This window comes from Coregonus clupeaformis, chromosome 28, assembly GCF_020615455.1.
Source record: "Coregonus clupeaformis isolate EN_2021a chromosome 28, ASM2061545v1, whole genome shotgun sequence".
Taxonomy (NCBI): domain Eukaryota; kingdom Metazoa; phylum Chordata; class Actinopteri; order Salmoniformes; family Salmonidae; genus Coregonus; species Coregonus clupeaformis.
Window position 1 is genome coordinate 32,733,531 of NC_059219.1, and position 25,871 is coordinate 32,759,401.

At 43.7% G+C, this 25,871-nt stretch overlaps 1 protein-coding gene and 1 pseudogene across 1 annotated transcript; both read left to right on the plus strand.

Moving 5' to 3' along the window:
* Positions 1 to 7,072: 7,072 nt before the first annotated feature.
* Positions 7,073 to 10,517, plus strand: LOC121543443 (angiopoietin-4-like). The gene is made up of 7 exons (XM_041853321.2): positions 7,073 to 7,158; positions 7,576 to 7,654; positions 7,749 to 7,776; positions 7,901 to 7,992; positions 8,209 to 8,326; positions 8,546 to 8,734; positions 8,972 to 10,517. The coding sequence occupies exons 2-7, from the start codon at positions 7,589 to 7,591 to the stop codon at positions 9,295 to 9,297; spliced, it is 819 nt and encodes a 272-aa protein (XP_041709255.1). The 5' UTR covers positions 7,073 to 7,158; positions 7,576 to 7,588; the 3' UTR covers positions 9,298 to 10,517.
* An 11,069-nt stretch (positions 10,518 to 21,586) lies between these two features.
* Positions 21,587 to 24,538, plus strand: LOC123482166 (annotated as a pseudogene).
* The last annotated feature ends 1,333 nt before the right edge of the window (positions 24,539 to 25,871 follow it).

Here is a 25,871-nt window from a genome sequence, read left to right on the forward strand (position 1 = left end):
GATGGTTGTTTTGGAGACTTTGTGACCCCAAGATGCCACTCTTTGATGCAATTCTGTGAAGGTGAGCTTAGGACTTTTTTTTACTTCTCTTACCATCCTCCTCACTGTGCGTTGTGGCAAGATAAACTTGGGACCTCTTCCAGCCTTGTTTGTCACTGTTCCAGTTGTTTTAAACTTCTTAATGATTCCTCTGACTGTAGATACGGGCAAGTTAAGGCGAGTGGCTATTTTCTTGTAGCCATTGCCTGACTTATGAAGGTCGACACAAATCTGCCTTACTTGAATGGTGTGTTCTCTTGTCTTTGCCATGTTGACATGTTATGTAGAATTAGGCCTCTGTGTCACGTCATATTTATACCCCAGGGAAACAGAAAGTCATGAATTACTAATTAAAAGTTCCTAGATACCCTGACCAACTTTAGCAACTACAGAAAAATATATCTTTAAAAAAATCTATTAAAATTTTCAGCGGAATTGTTAGGGGTGCCAATAATTGTGGGACACATGATTTCAAGATTTTTTTTTCTAAATGTGTGATTTTTTTTTTACCACCAAAGTAATGTACTTAAATAAAAGGTTGGATTTTTCTCTTTTTTGCATTTGGGTTCTATGTTGTTTTAAAAAAAAAGGAGAATTTTTGGAAGTCCTCGACCACATCTTAAACAGGGGTGCCAATAATAGTGGACGGCACTGCATATATCGTGATCTGTGGTTAGCATTAACCGTTCTAAAAACTACACTACTAGTTGTATCACTGGAATTGTATATTTAGGAAATAAGGTCCGAGGCGGTGTGCTATATTGGTCAATATACCACAGCTAACGGCTGTTCTTAGGCACGACGCAAAGGGGAGTGGTTATAGAGGGTGCAACAGATTAACACCTCAGGAGTAAATGTCAGTTGGCTTTTCATAGCCAAGCATTCAGATGTCCAGACAGCAGGCCCGAGAGTGAGAGTGAGGAGAGAGGAGAGAGAGAGAGAGAGAGAGAGAGAGAGAGAGAGAGAGAGAGAGAGAGAGAGAGAGAGAGAGAGAGAGGGTTGAAACAGCAGGTCTGGGACAAGGTAGCACCTCTGGTAAAACAGGTCAGGGTTCCATAGCCGCAGGTAGAAACACTAGAACTGGATCAGCAGCTCTACAAGATTGACTGGGGACAGGGACAGACAGGAGTTCTCAGGCCAGGTAGTCCTGAGGCATGGTCAGGTTCTCCAGGAGGGGGGTGGGGACATAAAGAGGATGCCTAAGATCACACAGTACAGCAGATAGGACAGACTGACCCTAGCCCACCGCCACATTGGGTAGCATAGATACTGGAGACTGAGACAGAGGGGGTTGGGGACAATGTGGCCCAATCCAAAGTTACCCCTGGACAGGGCCAATCAGGCAGGATATAATCCCACCCACTTGGCCAAAGCACAGCCCCCCACAAGGGATATCAACAGACCACTAACTTACTACACTGAGACAAGTATAGCTCACCAAGATCTCCCCCACCACACAAGCAGAGGAGGCGCAAAGCCAATATCACGTCAGTGACTCAATCCACTCACGTCGAGTATAGCCGGAAAAAAACTGGAACGACGTGATGCGCCCTCCAAGGGATGGCAACGGTGAGCGCGAGCAAGCCAGTGAGTTAGCCCCCTCAATAGGGTCAGAGGCAGAGAATCCCAGTGGAGAGTGGGGAGACAGCAAGGGTGGTTCGTCACTCCAGTGCCTTATTGTTGTTCGCCTTTGCACCTCTCGGCCAGACTATGCTCAATCATAGGACTTACTGAAGAGATGAGTCTTCAGTAAGTCTTCAGATGGGTCTTCAGTAAAGACTTAAAAGGTTGAGACAGAGTCTGCGTCTCTCACATGGATCGGCAGACCATTCCATGAAAGACGAGCTCTTTAGGAAAAAGTCCTGCCTCCAGCTGCTTGCTTAGAAATTCTAGGAACAATAAGGAGGCCTGCATCTTGTGACTAAACTATGGTATTTCACGTAAACAAAAAAAAATGTTTGGGATGAATGAGGAAGATGTGTTCAACACCAAAGAGTGCTCAATCAAAAATGTTGAACATAAGACAGGGGGCATTACAAGTGATATCAGTCTTGACTTTTGTACTAAGAGTTTTGTAAATATACCACTTACATTTGAAAAACGTGCCAACGTGATTGAAAAAAACTTATATATGCCATTTAGCAGAACATAATTGTATATACACTGAGTGTACAAAACATTGAGAACACCTTCCTATTATTGAGTTGCACCCCCTATTGCCCTCAGAACATGCCTCCATTCGTCGGGGCATGGACTCTACAGTGTCGAAAGCGTTCCGCAGGGATTCTGGCCCATGTTGACTCCAATGCTTCCCACAGTTGTGTCAAGTTGGCTGGATGTCCTTTGGGGGTGGACCATTGTTGATACACACGGGAAACTGTTGAGTGTGAAAAACCCAGCAGTGTTGCAGTTCTTGGCACACTGAAACCAGTGCGCCTCGCACCTACTACCAAATCCCGTTCAAAGGCACTTAAATATTTTGTCTTGCACATTCACCCTCTGAATGGCACACATACACAAACCATGTCTCAATTGTCTCAAGGCTTAAAAATAATTCTGTAACCTGTCTCCTCCCCTTCATCTACACTGATTGAAGTGGATTTAACAGGTGACATCAAAAAGGGATCATAGCTTTCACCTGTTATTTTGTGCAGTCAGTGTATATTGTAGCAATCCTCGCTATATTTACATTTACATTTTAGTCATTTAGCAGACGCTCTTATCCAGAGCGACTTACAGTTAGTGAATACATATTTTTTTTTTTTTATACTGGCCCCCCGTGGGAAACAAACCCACAACCCTGGCGTTGCAAACGCCATGCTCTATCAACTGAGCTACATCCCTGCCGGCCATTCCCTCCCCTACCCTGGACAACGCTGGGCCAATTGTGCGCCGCCCATGAGTCTCCCGGTCGCGGCCGGCTGCGACAGAGCCTGGATTCGAAACAGGATCTCTAGTGGCACAGTTAGCACTGCGATGCAGTGCCTTAGACCACTGCGCCACTCAGGAGACGCTATATGAGCCACATTACAATTCCCACCATGTGGGTTAACACTATTGGCCTGATGAGTAGGGTGTTTGCAGGGATTGATGTTAACGTCTGAAAGGCAGTTGCTCGTTGGGCTACTCAGGAATATTTTTTGGTTGCCCAAAGATTATGATCACTTGACCCAAAATGTAAATTAGCTATTTATATGCAGAAATGCTATATACAGTATTGCCAGCCTTTCACCTACACATAGGGGAGGAACCAGAAAGATCTGTTGTGGAACTATTTGTATTTTGGTTGTTGTCAGTACAAAATGTTCACAGAGCAGGCTCAACTTGCTCGACTTCCATAAATGCCATACATTTTCTCTTTCACTTAAAAAATGGGGAGGATCGAGAAAAATCAGCTTTAGGCTGAAATTATTTATCACCTCAGAGCAGGCTCAACTAGCACGACTGCTCAGTTCACTTCCCCCAGACAATAGGGGAACCCTTAATGTCAATCCCTGGTTCACATCCCTGCCCTGCTGTTTGCTACAATATCTTAAATGACAGTGTTTTTAATGAATTTGATTATATAATATTGAAGCCCATTCAAAACAGCATGGGAAAGGATATGGAAGTAAAGCGTAAGCGGGCATCACTTTCACAGTGAATATAAATCCCTGATTACACATGTAGGCGATATCATGGTGACGTTAGCTGGCTACACGCATGCGCAGAATCACGTGATCAGGTCTAACTGTCGTGTAACTTCTCCCTTAACCATTGCCCTAACCTTAAAGAGTGATTCCCTTTAAAAAGCAACAAATCCCTTTGAAAACGGCCTATGTAGCATTGATATGAGCAACAGAAAACACATGTGCCAATCGCCCTTTAACCAAGTTGAAGCGTTGGCTAAACTTCACCCGGGTTATTGTGTAATTGAAGTCATCATTTTGATAGGCTAATGTAATTATTTTGACGAGGCAAGTAAATTCTTGTCATAATTCAACGTTCCAAAATCCGACATTTGTGACCGTTGGACAAAGGTCTAGTATCGCAGTGAGTTGATAGTAAATACTCTTTGTGACAACTGTCAGTGACACAAGCAACAATGGAGGCAAACACATACTTAGAAAGGGAGTACTTTCCCTGGACCAGAATTGAAGGACGTTGACTTAAAACTAATTGCCATTAACTATCTTTAGATGGTAGGTCATCTGGTCTGGAGAAGCTCTGATCATGCAGCAGTAGGTGAGGTCTGACTCTCCAGTGCTCAGAATGGGATCCTACGAAGCAAGCCACATCTACTCGGGGTTTTCTAAAGCTAAACAGCTTCAGTTAGCTTCACATTCCAGTTCAGGCTTAATCTGTACTACGACCTCTAGCAGGCTTGTAAATGCGCTTGTATGTCACCAGTGGTGTAAAGTACTTAAGTAAAAATATTTTAAAGTACTACTTAATTCGTTTTTTGAGGTATCTGTACTTTACTTTACTGTTGACACATGTCTTTTGGTCAACTTTTACTTTTACTTCACTACATTCCTAAAGAAAATAATATACTTTTTACTCCATACATTTTGCCAGACACCCAAAAGTACTCGTTACATTTTGCATGCTTAGCAGGACAGGAAAATGGTAAAATTCACGCACTTTTCAAGAGAACATCCCTGGTCATCCCTACTGCCTCTGATCTGGCGGACTCACTAAACACACATGCTTCGTTCGTAAATTATGTCTGAGTGTTGGAGTGTGCCCCTGGCTATCTGTAAATAAATAAAAAATACAAGAAAATGGTGCCTTCTGGTTTGCTTAATATAAGGAATGTGAACTAATTTATACTTTTACTTTTGATACTTAAGTATATTTTAGCAATTACATTTACTTTTGATATGTAAGTATATTTAAAACCAAATACTTATAGACTTTTACTCAAGTAGTATTTTACTGGGTGACTTTCACTTTTACTTTAGTCATTTTCTATTAAGGTATCTTTACTTTTGACAATTGGGTACTTTTTCCACCACTGCATGTCGCACATGGCTATTCAAATGCTGAACTCTTCATTGAGACAATGTTAAAACATCAATCCATGGTCGAGTCAGTGCCACATTTTAATTTGTGCCGAAATCAAAATGAAAGAAAAAGTTATCTTGCAAATTCCGCAAGCTATGGTGTGAAATAGGCTTTTAGAAGTGCTATCTTAATTGTATTACTTATCGTTAATGGCGACTTTGGTGTGCTTATCAATGCACAACCACAAGCACTTTTTTCCCACTTCTATCAATAAAATAATTGTATTGTCATACAAAAGTGTTACTGTGCGTGAAGTTTAAAATGCATTCTGTCATTACTAAATGTGTAATGTGATATACTTTAACATTAATATTTTATAACACACAAAAAACATTTCACTGATAATGAAGGGGATGATGATGCAATCTTTGCAAGAGGGAGGGAGTCTGATTTCATTGGTCCTTAGCTCGCAGCTCAGTCATTTCATTCAGGGTAAGTGGAGTTAGCCGTGAGTTAGCCTGCCCCGGAGCATGCTAGTTCTGAAGGATTCGTTGCCATAGAAATATACCTGGCTAAAAGGTGAGCCACTTTCGTAAAACCGGTTATTCCGAGTTGCAGAGTTACCTCGCTAACACCTCAAACCTGCTTCGTAGGATACCCATCTGGTCACCTCTGAGACTGTGTTTGTCAGAGTGTGTCAGGACAAAACATTTTTGGGTCCTGATACCTCCACTATGGGTTCAACGCATCGAAACCAATTACATTTTTCTGCTCCCGCAAGCATTACTCATGTCAGAGTTTTTCCAGAGCAGAGTCACAGAGGATCCATCCCGTACTAGAACATCTGAGTTGGACACTGATGATACAACTGTGGAAAGAACATCCACAGAGCAGAGTTAGAGAGGGAACTGATCGGTCTACAGCATAAACTGAGGTGTCCAAAAGTAATCAGATTACCAAAAATGTGTTACTTATTTCATGTAATCCAATGGATTACGTTACTAATTACTTTTATTGTCATGTAATCTGTAATCAGTAACTGATTACATTTTTCAAGTAATCCACCCAACCCTGATACATAAATAATACCATTTGAAACAATTGGCAACTGTTTTTGGGGTGAATAGGATGCATCTAAAGACATTAGAGAGATACACACATAAACACGTACTTTATTTGATTCCTTGCTCATTGGATTGTGCTGGATGTACTCTTGGCGGTTTGTAATTTCCTCTAAACTCCAGTATTGGAATGTTAAGAGTGTTTTCTTTGGGGCGGGGGCTGTGAGTAGCATAGCAACAGGGCTCACAGAGCCCACAATAACATTAGCACAAGCACATGGTGGGGCAGTGTTTTTTTGCAACAACATTAACTATATATCTGTCATCCTGTGAGGCAACTGACAACACTTGAAAAAAACAGAGGCCCACACACTGAATATGCTCCCAATTTACCACCTTTATTGACGACATTTAGATCGAACACGGATCTTCGTCAGGTCAAGCGACTGACAACCGTTACAGGAAACGTGGAGTGAGGGTATGTAGAGTAGGTGATGCTTGAGTCAATAAATACATTGGAGCGGCTGCGAATCCGACTTTACTGGACTTTTACGAGATTTTAGGATGATTGTGTGAAGTGTCACATTTTTGTCTCATGTAGACACAACTCAAAAACGCCACAAGGACAAATATGTGCTTTGATTGAAACAAAACACTGGTATGCTACAGTTTCTTAACACCATCTTCTCTAAATTTGCACGCTGTACATTACTAAAAAGATCTAAATGCATATTCCCATTTGAATGAAATGGTTGGAATGCAGATGCTGCATGGACATTTCACTGGTAAAACTTGAAGAATTATAGTTCACGATTGACAGTGACAAATGTGAAGGGAGGGTGACCACAACAATTTGTGTGTAAAGTAGAGGTAAAGAAACATATGCGCAGAACATGATACAGATCTTTCCAGGAGATCCAGAGGGGCGGAACAGGGGCGGAACAGGGGCGGAACGGCCGGTTACCTACGGATCCACACCCTTGGCATAAATAAATAGGCTTACCCCCTCTCTGAATGAACTTTCAACTGACTGGGAGTAGACCATAGACCGTAAAGGAATACACAGGACAAGGTAGGTTTTCTCTACATGAACCACACACAGGCATATTTCAAAATTGTGATTATAATAACTAACATAATATTTATCCTGTGTGAAATGTCTAATGATGGCAGCATAACAAAAAGTATATACTATAACTGTTTAATTTTCCCTTATTTGGTCAACCTGAATTTCAAGGGAACATGTATGGTGATCACTGTGTTGTGAATGGAGTGGGAATGGTTACGTTTCAGGTTCTCTGTGATAATGTTGTGATATTTGCCACTAGTTTGCTAAGATGAGTTGGACATTTCCTTATCAGTTTCCAAAATATATTAATTTTGGTGGGATTACAATAAAAAAAATTGTATGTCATATCAATGCTACCCATAAAAAGGAAAAAGCTGACAAATGTTAATCACTCCATCTTTTTCTCTCTCTCGCTATCAGAACTTAGGATAAAATGTGGATTAGGATATTTTTTTGTGGACTGGTGGTCTGTCTCATCTGCCTCACTGACCAGACTCAGGTAACAACACAGTCAGTCAACACTGATAAACAGAGAAACATATTATTCCTTTAAACCTGGGAGTAACCATTACTTATCTGCTGGTTTTGTACAGGGCCAGAAACCACCTTTAGTTGTTCAAAGTAAGTGTTCGTTTTTTTATTTGTTTAATTTGCATTGTAAACACAAGAGACAGCCATTCTTAACCTGTCCATTACCTTTTTCAATACCTTATTGTGTATGTGCATGTGTTTTTGCGTGTTTCAGGGATAGATTGCACACAAATCAAAATTCTCTCCCCCCGAGCCACCAGTGGAGTGTATGTCATTCAGCCTGCAGGAGTCACATCCCCCTTTAAGGTATGGAAACATCCAAATATTTAGGCCATGTACTATATCTACTGTTGTCATTTGGTTACACAACCACACAGGGGCAGTAAAGCTTAGCTACAGAATGTTGAAGGTGTCGCCAGGCTTGCCAGAGTTACTGGAGTTCCACAGGGTTTCATTCTTGGACTGTTTTTGTTCACAACAAAACAATTTGTTGATTCAAAAGTACATTTTTATTGTATACAGGTGTATTGTGAGATGCTGGCGGACGGAGGCTGGACAGTCTTTCAAATGCGCACCGGGGCAGAGGTTCTTTTCAACAAGACGTGGGCTGAATACAAACAAGGCTTTGGGCATTTACAGAGTAAGGAAGGTTCCCTCTGAGCACCACATATTCCCCCAGCAACTGATACTGAGAACTGTGTAGTTTGCTGAGCCAATGTTAGACAATTGAAATACATTTTTGTCTATAATGCTCATGTTTACTTCTAAGTCAACTTATCATGGAGGGTTCCCGATACTGCAGTGCATTTACGTTGAGTACGTTTTCCTCAATTCAGTTCTCTTCCCTGTTGTTTCCTAGAGGACCACTGGCTGGGTCTGAGTAAGGTGTTTGCTCTAACCAAGGGGGGCAAGGGGCGGAGATCGACTATGAGGGTCGACCTGTGGGACTTTGAAAAGGGCACTGCATTCGCTGAGTACAGTGACTTCCGTCTGGGCACGGAGAAGGAGGCCTACAAGCTGAACGTTGGAGCCTACAGGGGCAATGCAGGTAACAATGAATTTCAACAGCACAAGGTGACAGTGGTCATATTATTTACTTCAGTGTTATAGTTTATTCACATTTGGTGGCAGCAATGGGACCTCTACACATCACATATATGTCATATGATATGTATGCTGGGTTGATATTCTTAAATGTTGTATGCCTTTGAAGTCAATACAATTAAGAGTGAATTAGAAGTAGGACTGATGTACTCTCTCTTCATCACTCCCTGTATCTCCGTAGGTGATGCCATTCGTGGGAAATACGCCGGCATTGACCAGAATGGTTTTGGCTTCAGCACAACCGACAAGGACAATGATGGCTGCTCGCCCTGCATCTTATTTTTCGACATCGCCGTGAGCGCGTGCAGCTTCTTGGAAGGAGGAGGGTGGTGGTACAGCCGCTGTGGCTCCGCCAGCCTGAACGGTGACTGGCACCCCGCCGGCGAACACAACGACTGGATCTCCGGCCTCAAATGGCCGACCTGGAGAGGACCTGTCCCGTACTCGGTCCGAGCCAGCCGCATGATGATCAAGTCTGTTTGGGAGAAGGTTATTATAGCAAACTAAAACTTGAATCATGAAAAAACTATTTTGTAAACTGAAATAAAATAATGAACAAGCTCGTTTGAAAAACTAAAACTATGCTGAAACTATTATCTTTGTCTCGAAAAGAAACTTTAAAAAAACAAAAGAACATCATGAATTATGTTCAGTTGTATTTATAATTTTGGCCAAAAATCTAATTGGGTTTTCAAGCCTTTTTCTAATGGGGTTTTGACGTTTCTAAATCTGGCGGGTAAATGCTGCCAGGAGATTACGATGTCTCAGATAGGCCTAGCTTGTGCAACACTATCAAAAGCTAACAGAGAAAAAGCCACACATTTCTGTCCCTAACACTAAAACTTAAGCTGAAAATAAATTATATAAAAACGAAATAGCAATGTTTTTATAAAACTCAAACTAAATACAAACTAGTAAATCAGGTCTGAAAACTAACTGAAACTAACTGAAGCTAATGCCATGGCAAGCAAGGTAGGAATTAAGCTAGCTAGCCTGTTACGCTCGCGACGACGCTAACCGTTTAGCTATCTAGCTAACGTCAGCAAGCTAAATACAGTACATGCTCTGAGTCTGGTTGGCACTGGCAGAAGTATGGGGTAACTTTAGTTATAGCATGGTGAGAGTGAATTCAATTCTTCTAAATCTTGCTAGCTAGCTAGCTATATTAGCGAAGCCAGCTGCAGTCACATATTGGCTACCTAGCAACATAAAATCATTTCTATTTTCTGGAGGCATTGGAAACGCAATTTGAGCTAGCCCACAAAGGCCAGCCCAACCTGGGTTGACCTCAAAGTGCCAGTTAGCTTGGGTGCTTGACTCCCTTTACGAACGGACAATCTGACAAAGCTCTAAATTTAAGAACGCCCAGAGCGCACTCTGGCACTCCAGAGTGAATTTACGAACACACTATAAAGCCACAATGGTCAGGCTAATGTTTTCAGTGAAGACAAAATACTCTGTGGAAGTTTTATTTGTTACATTGCAACAATTCTACATATCTAACTTGTGAACAGTTTCATTACATAGTTTGACATAATTTATAATCTAGAATGTTGATATTGCATGCATTTGTTTAGCACACACTTAGCCCATATTCAATCAAACTCAGGCACCATTCTTTTTAACTGTTAACATGCTATGAATCATGCTTTCAATGGTCTGTGTTTATGGTGAAATAATAGTTGTACTTATAGAATATTAAATAATTCATGGTTTCTCATCCCACAGTTAATGGGTTTGTTTTTGTCTTACCCTAGAAGCCTGTTTTCTAGCTTTGATTGAATGCGGATCTTTAGCTTTTTTTACACGTTGCTACAATAAGCACTGGGCTCACATGAAGAAGAGATGTAACTGATCCTGGTTAAATAAAGGGTACATAAAATAATTAAGGCGTTACCTTTGCTAAATTATGACTAACAAGACTATTTACCCTGTTGCAACTACCACAACCCTTTGAACATCATGTAACATTTCAGATAAAGCAGAACAATTACAAGAAATTGCCCATTGTCAATCAGTTGACTGCTGTTTCAAATGTTGCAGCCCACTTTGTCATCTCAATAAGCATTCCTGTGATTTCTTTACACAATGTCCTGAAGGGATAATCAGACACACACACACACACACACACACGAAGAGGTATTGTAACATGTATTGCTATTGTTATTATGATGTGTTATATTGAGATATGAACCCAGAATAACCCAGAATGAGAACTAAATGGACTAACAGACTGGGAACATTCTCAAGTGGTCATGTCTTGTGTCTTGACTTACCTTCCTGCTTTCTCTCCTCTTTCTCTTCCTTCTGGAAGACTTTACCATCTGGCTGCTCCTTCCATCGCACAGTTGCACCTCCATCTCTCTTGATGATCTCTGCCTGTATCTAAAAACAACATGGATGACAAATGCTGTATAAAGATGTGATCCACAGAAAATTATCTGATGGCCATTTACTAATTCGTATAAGTGTTGTCACATGTCTGAGAGGTATTCTTTCACTTCATTGATTAGGCTACAGTACAACGCTGTCAAAGAGCCGTAGCAAATCTATAGCAAAGATCCAAAGTTCCTCCCTGAAACTAATATTCCTGTTGATATTACACAGGTATTGTATTTTAATTATGGCTTTATAAGAAGGTTGTTTTGTATCTTTAATGTCGGCACTGGCTGTGTCCTTATGGTTGTGAATATCCTCCTTTCTAATTAGCCTTTGTTACATCACTACTGATACTAAAGGTAAAATGGCTGGATATGTTTTCATCAGCCTTCTATTCCCTTTCATGTTCCTTCACAAAGGATAGGAAACGAGGACAGTACATCTATCTGGGAGGATTGGGACACAGACTGACTCCTGAAAACTCTTCTCTCACCTGCGCCAGAATTTGCTCTGAAACGGTCTTCTAAGTGTATCACATTCTCTGCCCTGCCATCAGTTGAGCCCTTCAGATTGCACTCCTGTCGACTTTGTGAGAAGATTAAGATTAAAATGTACGTATAGAGATTACATATATAATCCCTAGAATAGACAATGGGATCTTGCAACATGCCTAAAAAACTAATCAGATATGGTAAAACGTATCAAACAATGAATTTGTATATATATATCGTGATCTGTGGTTAGCATTAACCGTTCTAAAAACTACACTACTAGTTGTATCACTGGAATTGTATATTTAGGAAATAAGGTCCGAGGCGGTGTGTTATATTGGTCAATATACCACAGCTAACGGCTGTTCTTAGGCACGACGCAAAGGGGAGTGGTTATAGAGGGTGCAACAGATCAACACCTCAGGAGTAAATGTCAGTTGGCTTTTCATAGCCAAGCATTCAGATGTCCAGACAGCAGGCCCGAGAGCGAGAGTGAGAGAGAGAGCGAGAGAGAGAGAGAGAGAGAGAGAGAGAGAGAGAGAGAGAGAGAGAGAGAGAGAGAGAGGGGTTGAAACAGCAGGTCCGGGACAAGGTAGCTCTGGTAAAACAGGTCAGGGTTCCATAGCTGCAGGTAGAACACTAGAACAGGATCAGCAGCTCTACAAGATTGACTGGGGACAGGGACATACAGGAGTTCTCAGGCCAGGTAGTCCTGAGGCATGGTCAGGTTCTCCAGGAGGGGGGTGGGGACATAAAGATGACACAGTACAGAAGATAGGACAGACTGACCCTAGCCCACCGCCACATAGGGTAGCATAGATACTGGAGACTGAGACAGAGGGGGTTGGGGGACAATGTGGCCCAATCCAAAGTTACCCCTGGACAGGGCCAATCAGGCAGGATATAATCCCACCCACTTGGCCAAAGCACAGCCCCCACAAGGGATATCAACAGACCACTAACTTACTACACTGAGACAAGTATAGCTCACCAAGATCTCCCCCACCACACAAGCACAGGAGGCGCAAAGCCAATATCACGTCAGTGACTCAATCCACTCACGTCGAGTATAGCCGGAAAAAAACTGGAACGACGTGGTGCGCCCTCCAAGGGATGGCAACGGTGAGCGCGAGCAAGCCAGTGAGTTAGCCCCCTCAATAGGGTCAGAGGCAGAGAATCCCAGTGGAGAGTGGGGAGACAGCAAGGGTGGTTCGTCACTCCAGTGCCTTATTGTTGTTCGCCTTTGCACCTCTCGGCCAGACTATGCTCAATCATAGGACTTACTGAAGAGATGAGTCTTCAGTAAGTCTTCAGATGGGTCTTCAGTAAAGACTTAAAAGGTTGAGACAGAGTCTGCGTCTCTCACATGGATCGGCAGACCATTCCATGAAAGACGAGCTCTTTAGGAAAAAGCCCTGCCTCCAGCTGCTTGCTTAGAAATTATAGGAACAATAAGGAGGCCTGCATCTTGTGACTAAACTATGGTATTTCACGTAAACAAAAAAAAATGTTTTGGATGAATGACTCAGGGGTGGAAGATGTGTTCAACACCAAAGAGTGCTCAATCAAAAATATTGAACATAAGACAGGGGCATTACAAGTGATATCAGCCTTGACTTTTGTACTAAGAGTTTTGTAAATATACCACTTACATTTGAAAAACGTGCCAACGTGATTGAAAAAAACGTATATATGCCATTTAGCAGAACATAATTGTATATACACTGAGTGTACAAAACATTGAGAACACCTTCCTAATATTGAGTTGCACCCCCTATTGCCCTCAGAACATGCCTCCATTCGTCGGGGAATGGATTCTACAGTGTCGCAGGGATTCTGGCCCATGTTGACTCCAATGCTTCCCACAGTTGTGTCAAGTTGGCTGGATGTCCTTTGGGGGGTGGACCATTGTTGATACACACGGGAAACTGTTGAGTGTGAAAAACCTAGCAGTGTTGCAGTTCTTGGCACACTGAAACCAGTGCGCCTCGCACCTACTACCAAATCCCGTTCAAAGGCACTTAAATATTTTGTCTTGCCCATTCACCCTCTGAATGGCACACATACACAATCCATGTCTCAATTGTCTCAAGGCTTAAAAATAATTCTGTAACCTGTCTCCTCCCCTTCATCTACACTGATTGAAGTGGATTTAACAGGTGACATCAAAAAGGGATCATAGCTTTCACCTGTTCTTTTGTGCAGTCAGTGTATATTGTAGCAATCCTCGCTATATGAGCCACATTACAATTCCCACCATGTGGGTTAACACTATTGGCCTGATGAGTAGGGTGTTTGCAGGGATTGATGTTAATGTCTGAAAGGCAGTTGCTCGTTGGGCTACTCAGGAAAAAAATGTTGGTTGCCCAAAGATTATGATCACTTGACACAAAATATAAATTAGCTATTTATATGCAGAAATGCTATATACAGTATTGCCAGCCTTTCACCAACACATAGGGGAGGAACCAGAAATATATGTTGTGGAACTATTTGTATTTTGGTTGTTGTCAGTACAAAATGTTCACAGAGCAGGCTCAACTTGCTCGACTTCCATAAATGCCATACATTTTCTCTTTCACTTAAAAAATGGGGAGGATCGAGAAAAATCAGCTTTAGGCTGGAATTATTTATCACCTCAGAGCAGGCTCAACTAGCACGACTGCTCAGTTCACTTCCCACAGACAATAGGGGAACCCTTAATGTCAATCCCTGGTTCACATCCCTGCCCTGCTGTTTGCTACAATATCTTAAATGACAGTGTTTTTAATGAATTTGATTATGTAATGTTGAAGCCCATTCAAAACAGCATGGGAAAGGATATGGAAGTAAAGCGTAAGCGGGCATCACTTTCACAGTGAATATAAATCCCTGATTACACATGTAGGCGATATCATGGTGACGTTAGCTGGCTACACGCATGCGCAGAATCACGTGATCAGGTCTAACTGTCGTGTAACTTCTCCCTTAACCATTGCCCTAACCTTAAAGAGTGATTGCCTTTAAAAAGCAACAAATCCCTTTGAAAACGGCCTATGTAGCATTGATATGAGCAACAGAAAACACATGTGCCAATCGCTCTTTAACCAAGTTGAAGCGTTGGCTAAACTTCACCCGGGTTATTGTGTAATTGAAGTCATCATTTTGATAGGCTAATGTAATTATTTTGACGAGGCAAGTAAATTCTTGTCATAATTCAACGTTCCAAAATCCGACATTTGTGACCGTTGGACAAAGGTCTAGTATCGCAGTGAGTTGATAGTAAATACTCTTTGTGACAACTGTCAGTGACACAAGCAACAATGGAGGCAAACACATACTTAGAAAGGGAGTACTTTCCCTGGACCAGAATTGAAGGACGTTGACTTAAAACTAATTGCAATTAACTATCTTCAGATGGTAGGTCAGCTGGTCTGGAGAAGCTCTGGTCATGCAGCAGTAGGTGAGGTCTGACTCTCCAGTGCTCAGAATGGTATCCTACGAAGCAAGCCACATCTACTCTGGGTTTTCTAAAGCTAAACAGCTTCAGTTAGCTTCACATTCCAGTTCAGGCTTAATCTGTACTACGACCTCTAGCAGGCTTGTAAATGCGCTTGCATGTCACCAGTGGTGTAAAGTACTTAAGTAAAAATATTTTTAAATACTACTTCATTCATTTTTTGGGGTATCTGTACTTTACTTTACTGTTGATACATGTATTTTGGACAACTTTTACTTTAACTTCACTACATTCCTAAAGAAAATAATATACTTTTTACTCCATACGTTTTGCCAGACACCCAAAAGTACTCGTTACATTTTGCATGCTTAGCAGGACAGGAAAATTGTAAAATTCACGCACTTTTCAAGAGAACATCCCTGGTCATCCCTACTGCCTCTGATCTGGCGGACTCACTAAACACACATGCTTCGTTCGTAAATTATGTCTGAGTGTTGGAGTGTGCCCCTGGCTATCTGTAAATAAATAAAAAATACAAGAAAATGGTGCCTTCTGGTTTGCTTAATATAAGGAATGTGAACTAATTTATACTTTTACTTTTGATACTTAAGTATATTTTAGCAATTACATTTACTTTTGATATGTAAGTATATTTAAAACCAAATACTTATAGACTTTTACTCAAGTAGTATTTTACTGGGTGACTTTCACTTTTACTTTAGTCATTTTCTATTAAGGTATCTTTACTTTTGAAAATTGGGTACTTTTTCCACCACTGCATGTCGCACATGGCTATTCAAATGCTGAACTCTTCATTGAGACAATGTTAAAACATCAATCCATGGTCGAGTCAGTGCCACATTTTAATTTGTGCCGAAATCAAAATGAAAGAAAAAGTTATCTTGCAAATTCCGCAAGCTATGGTGTGAAATAGGCTTTTAGAAGTGCTATCTTAATTGTATTACTTATCATTAATGGCGACTTTGGTGTGCTTATCAATGCACAACCACAAGCACTTTTTTCCCACTTCTATCAATAAAATAATTGTATTGTCATACAAAAGTGTTACTGTGCGTGAAGTTTAAAATGCATTCTGTCATTACTAAATGTGTAATGTGATATACTTTAACATTAATATTTTATAACACCCAAAAAACATTTCACTGATAATGAAGGGGATGATAATGCAATCTTTGCAAGAGGGAGGGAGTCTGATTTCATTGGTCCTTAGCTCGCATCTCAGTCATTTCATTCAGGGTAAGTGGAGTTAGCCGTGAGTTAGCCTGCCCCGGAGCATGCTAGTTCTGAAGGATTCGTTGCCATAGAAATGTACCTGGCTAAAAGGTGAGCCACTTTCGTAAAACCGGTTATTCCGAGTTGCAGAGTTACCTCGCTAACACCTCAAACCTGCTTCGTAGGATACCCATCTGGTCACCTCTGAGACTGTGTTTGTCAGAGTGTGTCAGGACAAAACATTTTTTGGGTCCTGATACCTCCACTATGGGTTCAACGCATCGAAACCAATTACATTTTTCTGCTCCCGCAAGCATTACTCATGTCAGAGTTTTTCCAGAGCAGAGTCACAGAGGATCCATCCCGTACTAGAACATCTGAGTTGGACACTGATGATACAACTGTGGAAAGAACATCCACAGAGCAGAGTTAGAGAGGGAACTGATCGGTCTACAGCATAAACTGAGGTGTCCATGTCATGAGCCCTCTCACTCCACCGGGTTACCACCTTAATTGGTTTCCACTATCTTCCACTCTGCTCACCTCCTTCTCTCTACTCAGCCTAACTAGCTCCACCTGTCCCTGCTCTGCTCGGCTCTAATTACTCTGCCAGCTGCGCTACATTACCCACTAACCTCTCCCAGTATTTAAGGCCCTGTCTTTCAGCTCTCCGGTGTCAGATCGTCTGCAAAGCTCACACCCGGAACCTGTTTGCTCGCGCTTCTGGCTCACCCTGGTTTTGTGACCCCGGACCTGCCTGGTTTTTGGATACTCTTCTGCCTCAGGAGATCCAGACCTGCTTCTGCCATTACGACTCCTGACTACTCTTCAATCCCGGTAACTCTGACCAGCCTTCTGCCTTGCTACTACGTATTTTGGTTTTCCCTTGAACTGTACTGCTGCCTGGTTTCATTCCGCCCCGTTGTGTCTGTGTTTCCTCCCCCAGGACTTCTGGACCACCAACCACCGGCGTCATCGGACGCATCGCTGCCACTGGGGGGAGGCACAGACCCAGCACATCGGACGGGATAACCCCTGGAGCCTTCACTCACTCCCTACATCCCTTTCCCCTTAAGTTTAAATAAACTTTCTGGTGTGACGCAATTGTGGTCCTCTTGTCGTCTGTCTGAACCGTGACAGTACGATCTGACCATCATGGACCCAGCGCACACTTCCCCCGACATGGAAACCGAAGAACCTGAGCAACCCACCGCCATGCTACGCCTGGAACACACTGAGAGAGAGCTAGGCCGCATGAGCGGCGACATCACCTCTCTGCTTCAGGCCGGCTACCAACAGCATCAGCAGTTCCAGCAGCACCAGCAGCAGTCCCAGCAGCAGCAACAACAACTCGCCATGATCATTCAACTCCTCACCAACCTGACCCCAGCCAGTCTGCCCACCAGCCCTGCCCCGAGTTACCTGCCCCGGTCATTGCAGCCGCTGCTCGGAACCCAAGATTGGAAACCCCGAGCGGTTCAACGGCGATTCAACCCAGGTCCGGCCATTCCTGACTAGCTGCCGACTTCAGTTCTCCTTGCAGCCAAGGACCTTCGCCACGGAGGGGGCTAAGGTTGGGTATGCCATCACTCACCTGACGGGCCGAGCTCGACTCTGGGGAACAGCAGAGTTCGAACGTCAAACCCCGGCATGTGCAACCTTCGACCTGTTTGCTGAGGAGATGCTGAAGGTGTTTGACCTGGATTCACCAACCGCAGAGGCGTCTCGTGAACTGTTCAGTATTCGACAAGGCAGACGTACAGTCGCAGACCATTCCATCGACTTCCGAACCCTGGCTAGACGAAGTTCTTGGAACACACCATCGTTGGTGGACGCGTTCTTCCATAGTTTGGCTGACTATATCAAGGACGAGTTGGTCTCCCAGGAACTGCCTTCCACTCTTGATGAAGCCATCGCACTGACTGTCAGGATCGACAGTAGGATACAGACCCGTCGTCGTGAGAGGGGGCGCCAAGGTCCACCTACTACCGGCATTCGGAGAGATCCGACTGGGTTCCTGTCATCTACTGCCACTCACCCAGGTCAGCTTGATCAGTCTGAGCCTATGGAGATTGGGCGAGCCTCTCTCACTCCTGCAGAGCGCCAGCGACGCTTCACCTCAAACCTCTGCCTCTATTGTGGAGGTGATGGACATCGTGGTGGTAACCTGCCCTTTAAAGGGCCGAAGCTCACCGGGCATAGGGGGAGTCCGGTTGAGTTCTATGACCATCCAGTCCTCCGACCGCAAACCCCTGCTGCAAGTTCACCTCCGCCTCCTGACTCAACTCACACCCTGGCTGCTCTGGTGGATTCTGGCGCCGAAGCCAACATAATGGACATCAAGCTGGCACGCCAACTGGGACTGGAGAACCTCCGTTTGACACCTCCTATTCCTGCCCGGGCACTGGACGGACACTTACTCGGATCGGTCACTCATGTCACGGCCCCGGTCTCGATGGGTCTGTCCGGAAACCATCAAGAAACTATCCAGTTTCACCTGCTCCCCTCTCCAGGCCAACCCCTCATCCTGGGTTACCCATGGCTCCGCCGGCACAACCTCAGCTCGACTGGGTGACCGGGGTGATCAGGGAGTGGGGAGAGGACTGCCACCGAACCTGCCTGCTTGCCGCCGCACTACCCCTCGGCCAGTACTTACTAACTCCGCTCCTGACCCTCCAAGGACCCTGTGTCGATTCTGCCAAGTCCCTGCATCGTTGCAGCTCTGACCTGGGCTGTTGAGGAACAGGTGCTGGAGGCTCTCCGTAACCAGCCAGGTCCCAGCACTTGCCCAGCTGACCGCCTTTTTGTCCCCGAAGACCTGAGGTCCCAGGTCGTTCAGTGGGGACATGACTCCCGCCTAGCTTGTCACCCTGGCTCCACCCGCACTTACAACCTGCTCGCCCAGAGGTTCTGGTGGCCCTCTCTGAGGAAGGATGTACGGGAATTCGTCCAAGCCTGCCCCATCTGCAACCAACACAAGTCGTCCTGCCAGCCCCCAGCCGGATTGCTGCAGCCCCTGCCTGTGCCCAGGAGTCCGCTGGTCCCTGCTGCGCCTTGTCCTCCTCCTCCACGGCTCGTCGAAGGTGGTCTGGTTTACACCGTCCGCCGCCTGCTTCGGTCCAGACGGAGGGGTAGGGGTCTCCAGTACCTCATTGACTGGGAGGGCTATGGACCTGAGGAAAGGACCTGGGTGCCAGCTAGTCGGATTGTGGATAGGACTCTCATCACCGCTTTCCACCAACGGCATCCTGATCAACCTGCAATCCGTAGGGGGCCGCCCCAGAGGGGTCCCTAACCGTCCGGCCCGCTCGGCTTCCTGTCCTGTGCCTGACCCTGTCTCGGGACCTGTCCCATCTCCCCGACCACGGCCCTCCGGCTTCCTCCGAGGATGAGGACGTTCACTCGGACCGTTCGGGAGGAGTTCTAGCCCTCCTCCGGCTCCCCTCCTCCCGCCCGGCGTGGTGTTGCTCTTGGGACTTCTGGGGCCGTCCCTTGGGGGGGGGGTTCTGTCATGAGCCCTCTCACTCCACCGGGTTACCACCTTAATTGGTTTCCACTATCTTCCACTCTGCTCACCTCCTTCTCTCTACTCAGCCTAACTAGCTCCACCTGTCCCTGCTCTGCTCGGCTCTAATTACTCTGCCAGCTGCGCTGCATTACCCACTAACCTCTCCCAGTATTTAAGGCCCTGTCTTTCAGCTCTCCGGTGTCAGATCGTCTGCAAAGCTCACACCCGGAACCTGTTTGCTCGCGCTTCTGGCTCACCCTGGTTTTGTGACCCCGGACCTGCCTGGTTTTTGGATACTCTTCTGCCTCAGGAGATCCAGACCTGCTTCTGCCATTACGACTCCTGACTACTCTTCAATCCCGGTAACTCTGACCAGCCTTCTGCCTTGCTACTACGTATTTTGGTTTTCCCTTGAACTGTACTGCTGCCTGGTTTCATTCCGCCCCGTTGTGTCTGTGTTTCCTCCCCCCCCCCAGGACTTCTGGACCACCAACCACCGGCGTCATCGGACGCATCGCTGCCACTGGGGGAGGCACAGACCCAGCACATCGGACGGGATAACCCCTGGAGCCTTCACTCACTCCCTACATCCCTTTCCCCTTAAGTTTAAATAAACTTTCTGGTGTGACGCAATTGTGGTCCTCTTGTCGTCTGTCTGAACCGTGACAGTCCAAAAGTAATCAGATTACCAAAAATGTGTTACTTATTTCATGTAATCCAATGGATTACGTTACTAATTACTTTTATTGTCATGTAATCTGTAATCAGTAACTGATTACATTTTTCAAGTAATCCACCCAACCCTGATACATAAATAATACCATTTGAAACAATTGGCAACTGTTTTTGGGGTGAATAGGATGCATCTAAAGACATTAGAGAGATACACACATAAACATGTACTTTATTTGATTCCTTGCTCATTGGATTGGATCCAATACTTGGATCCAATACATTGGATCCAATACTCCAGTATTGGAATGTTAAGAGTGTTTTCTTTGGGGCGGGGGCTGTGAGTAGCATAGCAACAGGGCTCACAGAGCCCACAATAACATTAGCACAAGCACATGGTGGGGCAGTGTTTTTTTGCAACAACATTAACTATATATCTGTCATCCTGTGAGGCAACTGACAACACTTGAAAAAAACAGAGGCCCACACACAGAATATGCTCCCAATTTACCACCTTTATTGACGACATTTAGATCCAACACGGATCTTCGTCAGGTCAAGCGACTGACAACCGTTACAGGAAACGTGGAGTGAGGGTATGTAGAGTAGGTGATGCTTGAGTCAATAAATAAATTGGAGCGGCTGCGAATCCGACTTTACTGGACTTTTACGAGATTTTAGGATGATTGTGTGAAGTATCACATTTTTGTCTCATGTAGACACAACTCAAAAGCGCCACTAGGACAAATATGTGCTTTGATTGAAACAAAACACTGGTATGCTACAGTTTCTTAACACCATCTTCTCTAAATTTGCACGCTGTACATTACTAAAAAGATCTAAATGCATATTCCCATTTGAATGAAATGGTTGGCATGCAGATGCTGCATGGACATTTCACTGGTAAAACTTGAAGAATTATAGTTCACGATTGACAGTGACAAATATGAAGGGAGGGTGACCACAACAATTTGTGTGTAAAGTAGAGGTAAAGAAACATATGCGCAGAACATGATACAGATCTTTCCAGGAGATCCAGAGGGGCGGAACAGGGGCGGAACGGCCGGTTACCTACGGATCCACACCCTTGGCCTAAATAAATAGGCTTACACCCTCTCTGAATGAACTTTCAACTGACTGGGAGTAGACCATAGACCGTAAAGGAATACACAGGACAAGGTAGGTTTTCTCTACATGAACCACACACAGGCATATTTCAAAATTGTGATTATAATAACTAACAATATTTATCCTGTGTGAAATGTCTAATGATGGCAGCATAACAAAAAGTATATACTATAACTGTTTAATTTTCCCTTATTTGGTCAAACTGAATTTCAAGGGAACATGTATGGTGATCACTGTGTTGTGAATGGAGTGGGAATGGTGACGTTTCAGGTTCTCTTTGATAATGTTGTGATATTTGCCACTAGTTTGCTAAGATGAGTTGGACATTTCCTTATCAGTTTCCAAAATATATTAATTTAGGTGGGATTACAATAAAAAAAATTGTATGTCATATCAATGCTACCCATAAAAAGGAAAAAGCTGACAAATGTTAATCACTCCATCTTTTTTCTCTCTCTCGCTATCAGAACTTTGGACAAAATGTGGAATAGGATTTTTTTTTGTGGACTGGTGGTCTGTCTCATCTGCCTTACTGACCAGACTCAGGTAAGAACACAGTCAGTCAACACTGATAAACAGAGAAAGATATTATTCCTTTAAACCTGTGAGTAACCATTACTTATCTACTGGTTTTGTACAGGGCCAGAAAACACCTTTAGTTGTTCAAGGTAAGTGTTCTTTTTTTTTATTTGTTTAACTTGCATTGTAAACACAAGAGACAGCCATTTTTAACCTGTCCATTACCTTTTTCAATACCTTATTGTGTATGTGCATGTGTTTTTGCGTGTTTCAGGGATAGATTGCACACAAATCAAAATTCTCTCCCCCCGAGCCACCAGTGGAGTGTATGTCATTCAGCCTGCAGGAGTCACATCCCCCTTTAAGGTATAAAAACATCCAAATATTTAGGCCAGGTACTACATTTACTTTTCTCATTTGGTTACACAACCACACAGGGGCAGTAAAGCTTAGCTACAGAATGTTGAAGGTGTCGCCAGGCTTGCCAGAGTTACTGGAGTTCCACAGGGTTTCATTCTTGGACTGTTTTTGTTCACAACAAAACAATTTGTTGATTCAAAAGTACATTTATATTGTATACAGGTGTATTGTGAGATGCTGGCGGACGGAGGCTGGACAGTCTTTCAAATGCGCACCGGGGCAGAGGTTCTTTTCAACAAGATGTGGGCTGAATACGAACAAGGCTTTGGGCATTTACAGAGTAAGGAAGGTTCCCTCTGAGCACCACATATTCCCCAGCAACTGATACTGAGAACTGTGTAGTTTGCTGAGCCAATGTTAGACAATTGAAATACATTTTTATCTATAATGCTCATGTTTACTTCTAAGTCAACTTATCATGGAGGGTTCCCGATACTGCAGTGCATTTACGTTGAGTACGTTTTCCTCAATTCAGTTCTCTTCCCTGTTGTTTCCTAGAGGACCACTGGCTGGGTCTGAGTAAGGTGTTTGCTCTAACCAAGGGGGGCAAGGGGCGGAGATCGACTATGCGGGTCGACCTGTGGGACTTTGAAGGGGGCACCGCCTTTGCTGAGTACAGCGACTTCCGTCTGGGCAGGGAGAATGAGGCCTACAAGCTGAACGTTGGAGCCTACAGGGGCAATGCAGGTAACAATGAATTTCAACAGCACAAGGTGACAGTGGTCATATTATTTACTTCAGTGTTATAGTTTATTCACATTTGGTGGCAGCAATGGGACCTCTACACATTACACATATGTGTCATATGATATGTATGCTGGGTTGATATTCTTAAATGTTGTATGCCTTTGAAGTCAATACAATTACGAGTGAATTAGAAGTAGAACTGATGTACTCTCTCTTCATCACTCCCTGTCTCTCCGTAGGTGATGCCATCCGTGGGAAATACGCCGGCATTGACCAGAATGGTTTTGGCTTCAGCACAACCGACAAGGACAATGATGGCTGCTCGCCCTGCATCTTTGGCGACATCGCCGAGAACACATGCAGCTTCTCGGAGGGGAGGAGGAGGGTGGTGGTACAGCCGCTGTGGCTCTGCCAGCCTGAACGGAGACTGGCACCCTGCCGGCGAACACATCGGCTGGGCCTCCGGCCTCCACTGGGAGACCTGGAAAGGACCTGCCCCATACTCAGCCCGAGCCAGCCGCATGATGATCAAGTCTGTGTGAGGCCACGTCTCAATACATCTGAAATGGTTTCCTAGGCCTATGTCTCCTTTCCTTTATGACCACCGGTCTGAGAAGCACCTGGCAGTGTGGCACAGTAGTGGGCATGAGTAGAGGAAGCCATTAAAAGAACTGGAACACACACAGCTATGTGTTCCATGGAGTGATGCCTGCATGCCGTGCCATATTGTTTTAGCTTGAATGGTCTGTTTATTTGGGCATGTTGTCCAATCAACACACTGTATTTGCGCTTTTTCATCTATTTGTTTCTTCATGTTTTTGTTTATCCCATTCTCTTTGTGGTATTATATAATGATGCACAAATCAGAGCCAACATGTAAGTGACAGAAATAGAAAATATAGTTTTTTTTACACTTGACCATTTAAAGTCTAAAGTCCACCATGCTCAGAGCCACCATGTTTTCAGTGAAGAGAAAATACCTTGTGGAAGTTTTACTTGTTACACAGCAACAATTCTACAGATCTAACTTGTGAACTGTTTCATCACATAGTTTGGCATAACTTATATTCTAGAATGTTGATACTGTATGCATTTTTAAATAGAATAACTTTTTGAACATTTCTTTAGCACAAACTTAGCCAATATTCAATCAAGTTCAGACACCATTATTTTTGCCCTGTAAACATGCTTGGATGCATGCATTCTATGGTGTGTGTTTATAGTGAAATAAAAGTTGTACTTACTGCATATTAAATCATTCGTGGTTTCTCATCCAGTAAATAGGTTTGTTTTTCTCCTACCATAGAAGCCTGGTTTCTAACTTTGATTGATTATGGATCTTTATCTTTGTTACACGTTGCTACATTAAGCCCAGGGCTCACTTGAAAAATCATAAAATATTTAATTTGTTTTTTTTATAAAGCCCTTATACATCAGCAGAGTGCACAAAGTGCATATACCGAAACCCATCTTAAAACACCAAAGAGCAAGCAATGCAGATGTAGAAGCACTGTGGCTAGGAAAAACTCCCTAGAAAGGCAGGAACCTAGAAAGAAACCTAGAGAGGAACCAGGCTCTGAGGGGTGGCCAGTCTTCTTCTGGCTGTGCCCGGTGGAGATTATAAGAGTACATGACCATTAAGGCCAAATCGTTCTCCAAGATGTTCAAACGTTCATAGATGACCAGCAGGGTCAAATAATAATCACAGTGGTTGTAGAGGGTGCAACAGGTAAGCACCTCAGGAGTATATGTCAGTTGGCAAAAAAAAGTTTTCCCAATGTGACTGATCCAGGTTAAATAAAGGATCAATAAAATAAAAACAGATTACCAAATCAACGTACCCTGTTTTACCACAACACTTTGAACATGATGTAACATTTCAGAAAAGAAAAAAAATACAATAATAAGAAATTAGGCATTCAGGTAATTGCAGTTTCAAATGAATGCAGCCCACTTTCCCACCTGAAGTATTCTCACTCAACACACACACACACCACAGGAGGTTGGTGACACTTTAATTGGGGAGGATGGGCTCGTGGTAATGACTGGAGCAGAATCAGTGGAATGGTATCAAATACATCAATCACATGGTTTCCAGGTGTTTGATGCCATTCCATTCGCTCCGTTTTGGCCATTATCATGAGCCGTCCTCCCCTCAGCAGCATCCTGGCCACACACACCTCTTATATATATATAATGTATTATATTGAGATATTAGCCCAGAATAACCCAGAATGAGAACTAAATGGACTAACAGACTGGGAACATTCTCAAGTGGTCATGTCTTGTGTCTTGACTTACCTTCCTGCTTTCTCTCCTCTTTCTCTTCCTTCTGGAAGACTTTACCATCTGGCTGCTCCTTCCATCGCACAGTTGCACCTCCATCTCTCTTGATGATCTCTGCCTGTATCTAAAAACAACATGGACGACAAATGCTGTATAAAGATGTGATCCACAGAAAATTATCTGATGGCCATTTACTCATTCGTATAAGTGTTGTCACATGTCTGAGAGGTATTCTTTCACTTCATTCATTAGGCTACAGTACAACGCTGTCAAAGAGCCGTAGCAAATCTATAGTAAAGATCCAAAGTTCCTCCCTAAA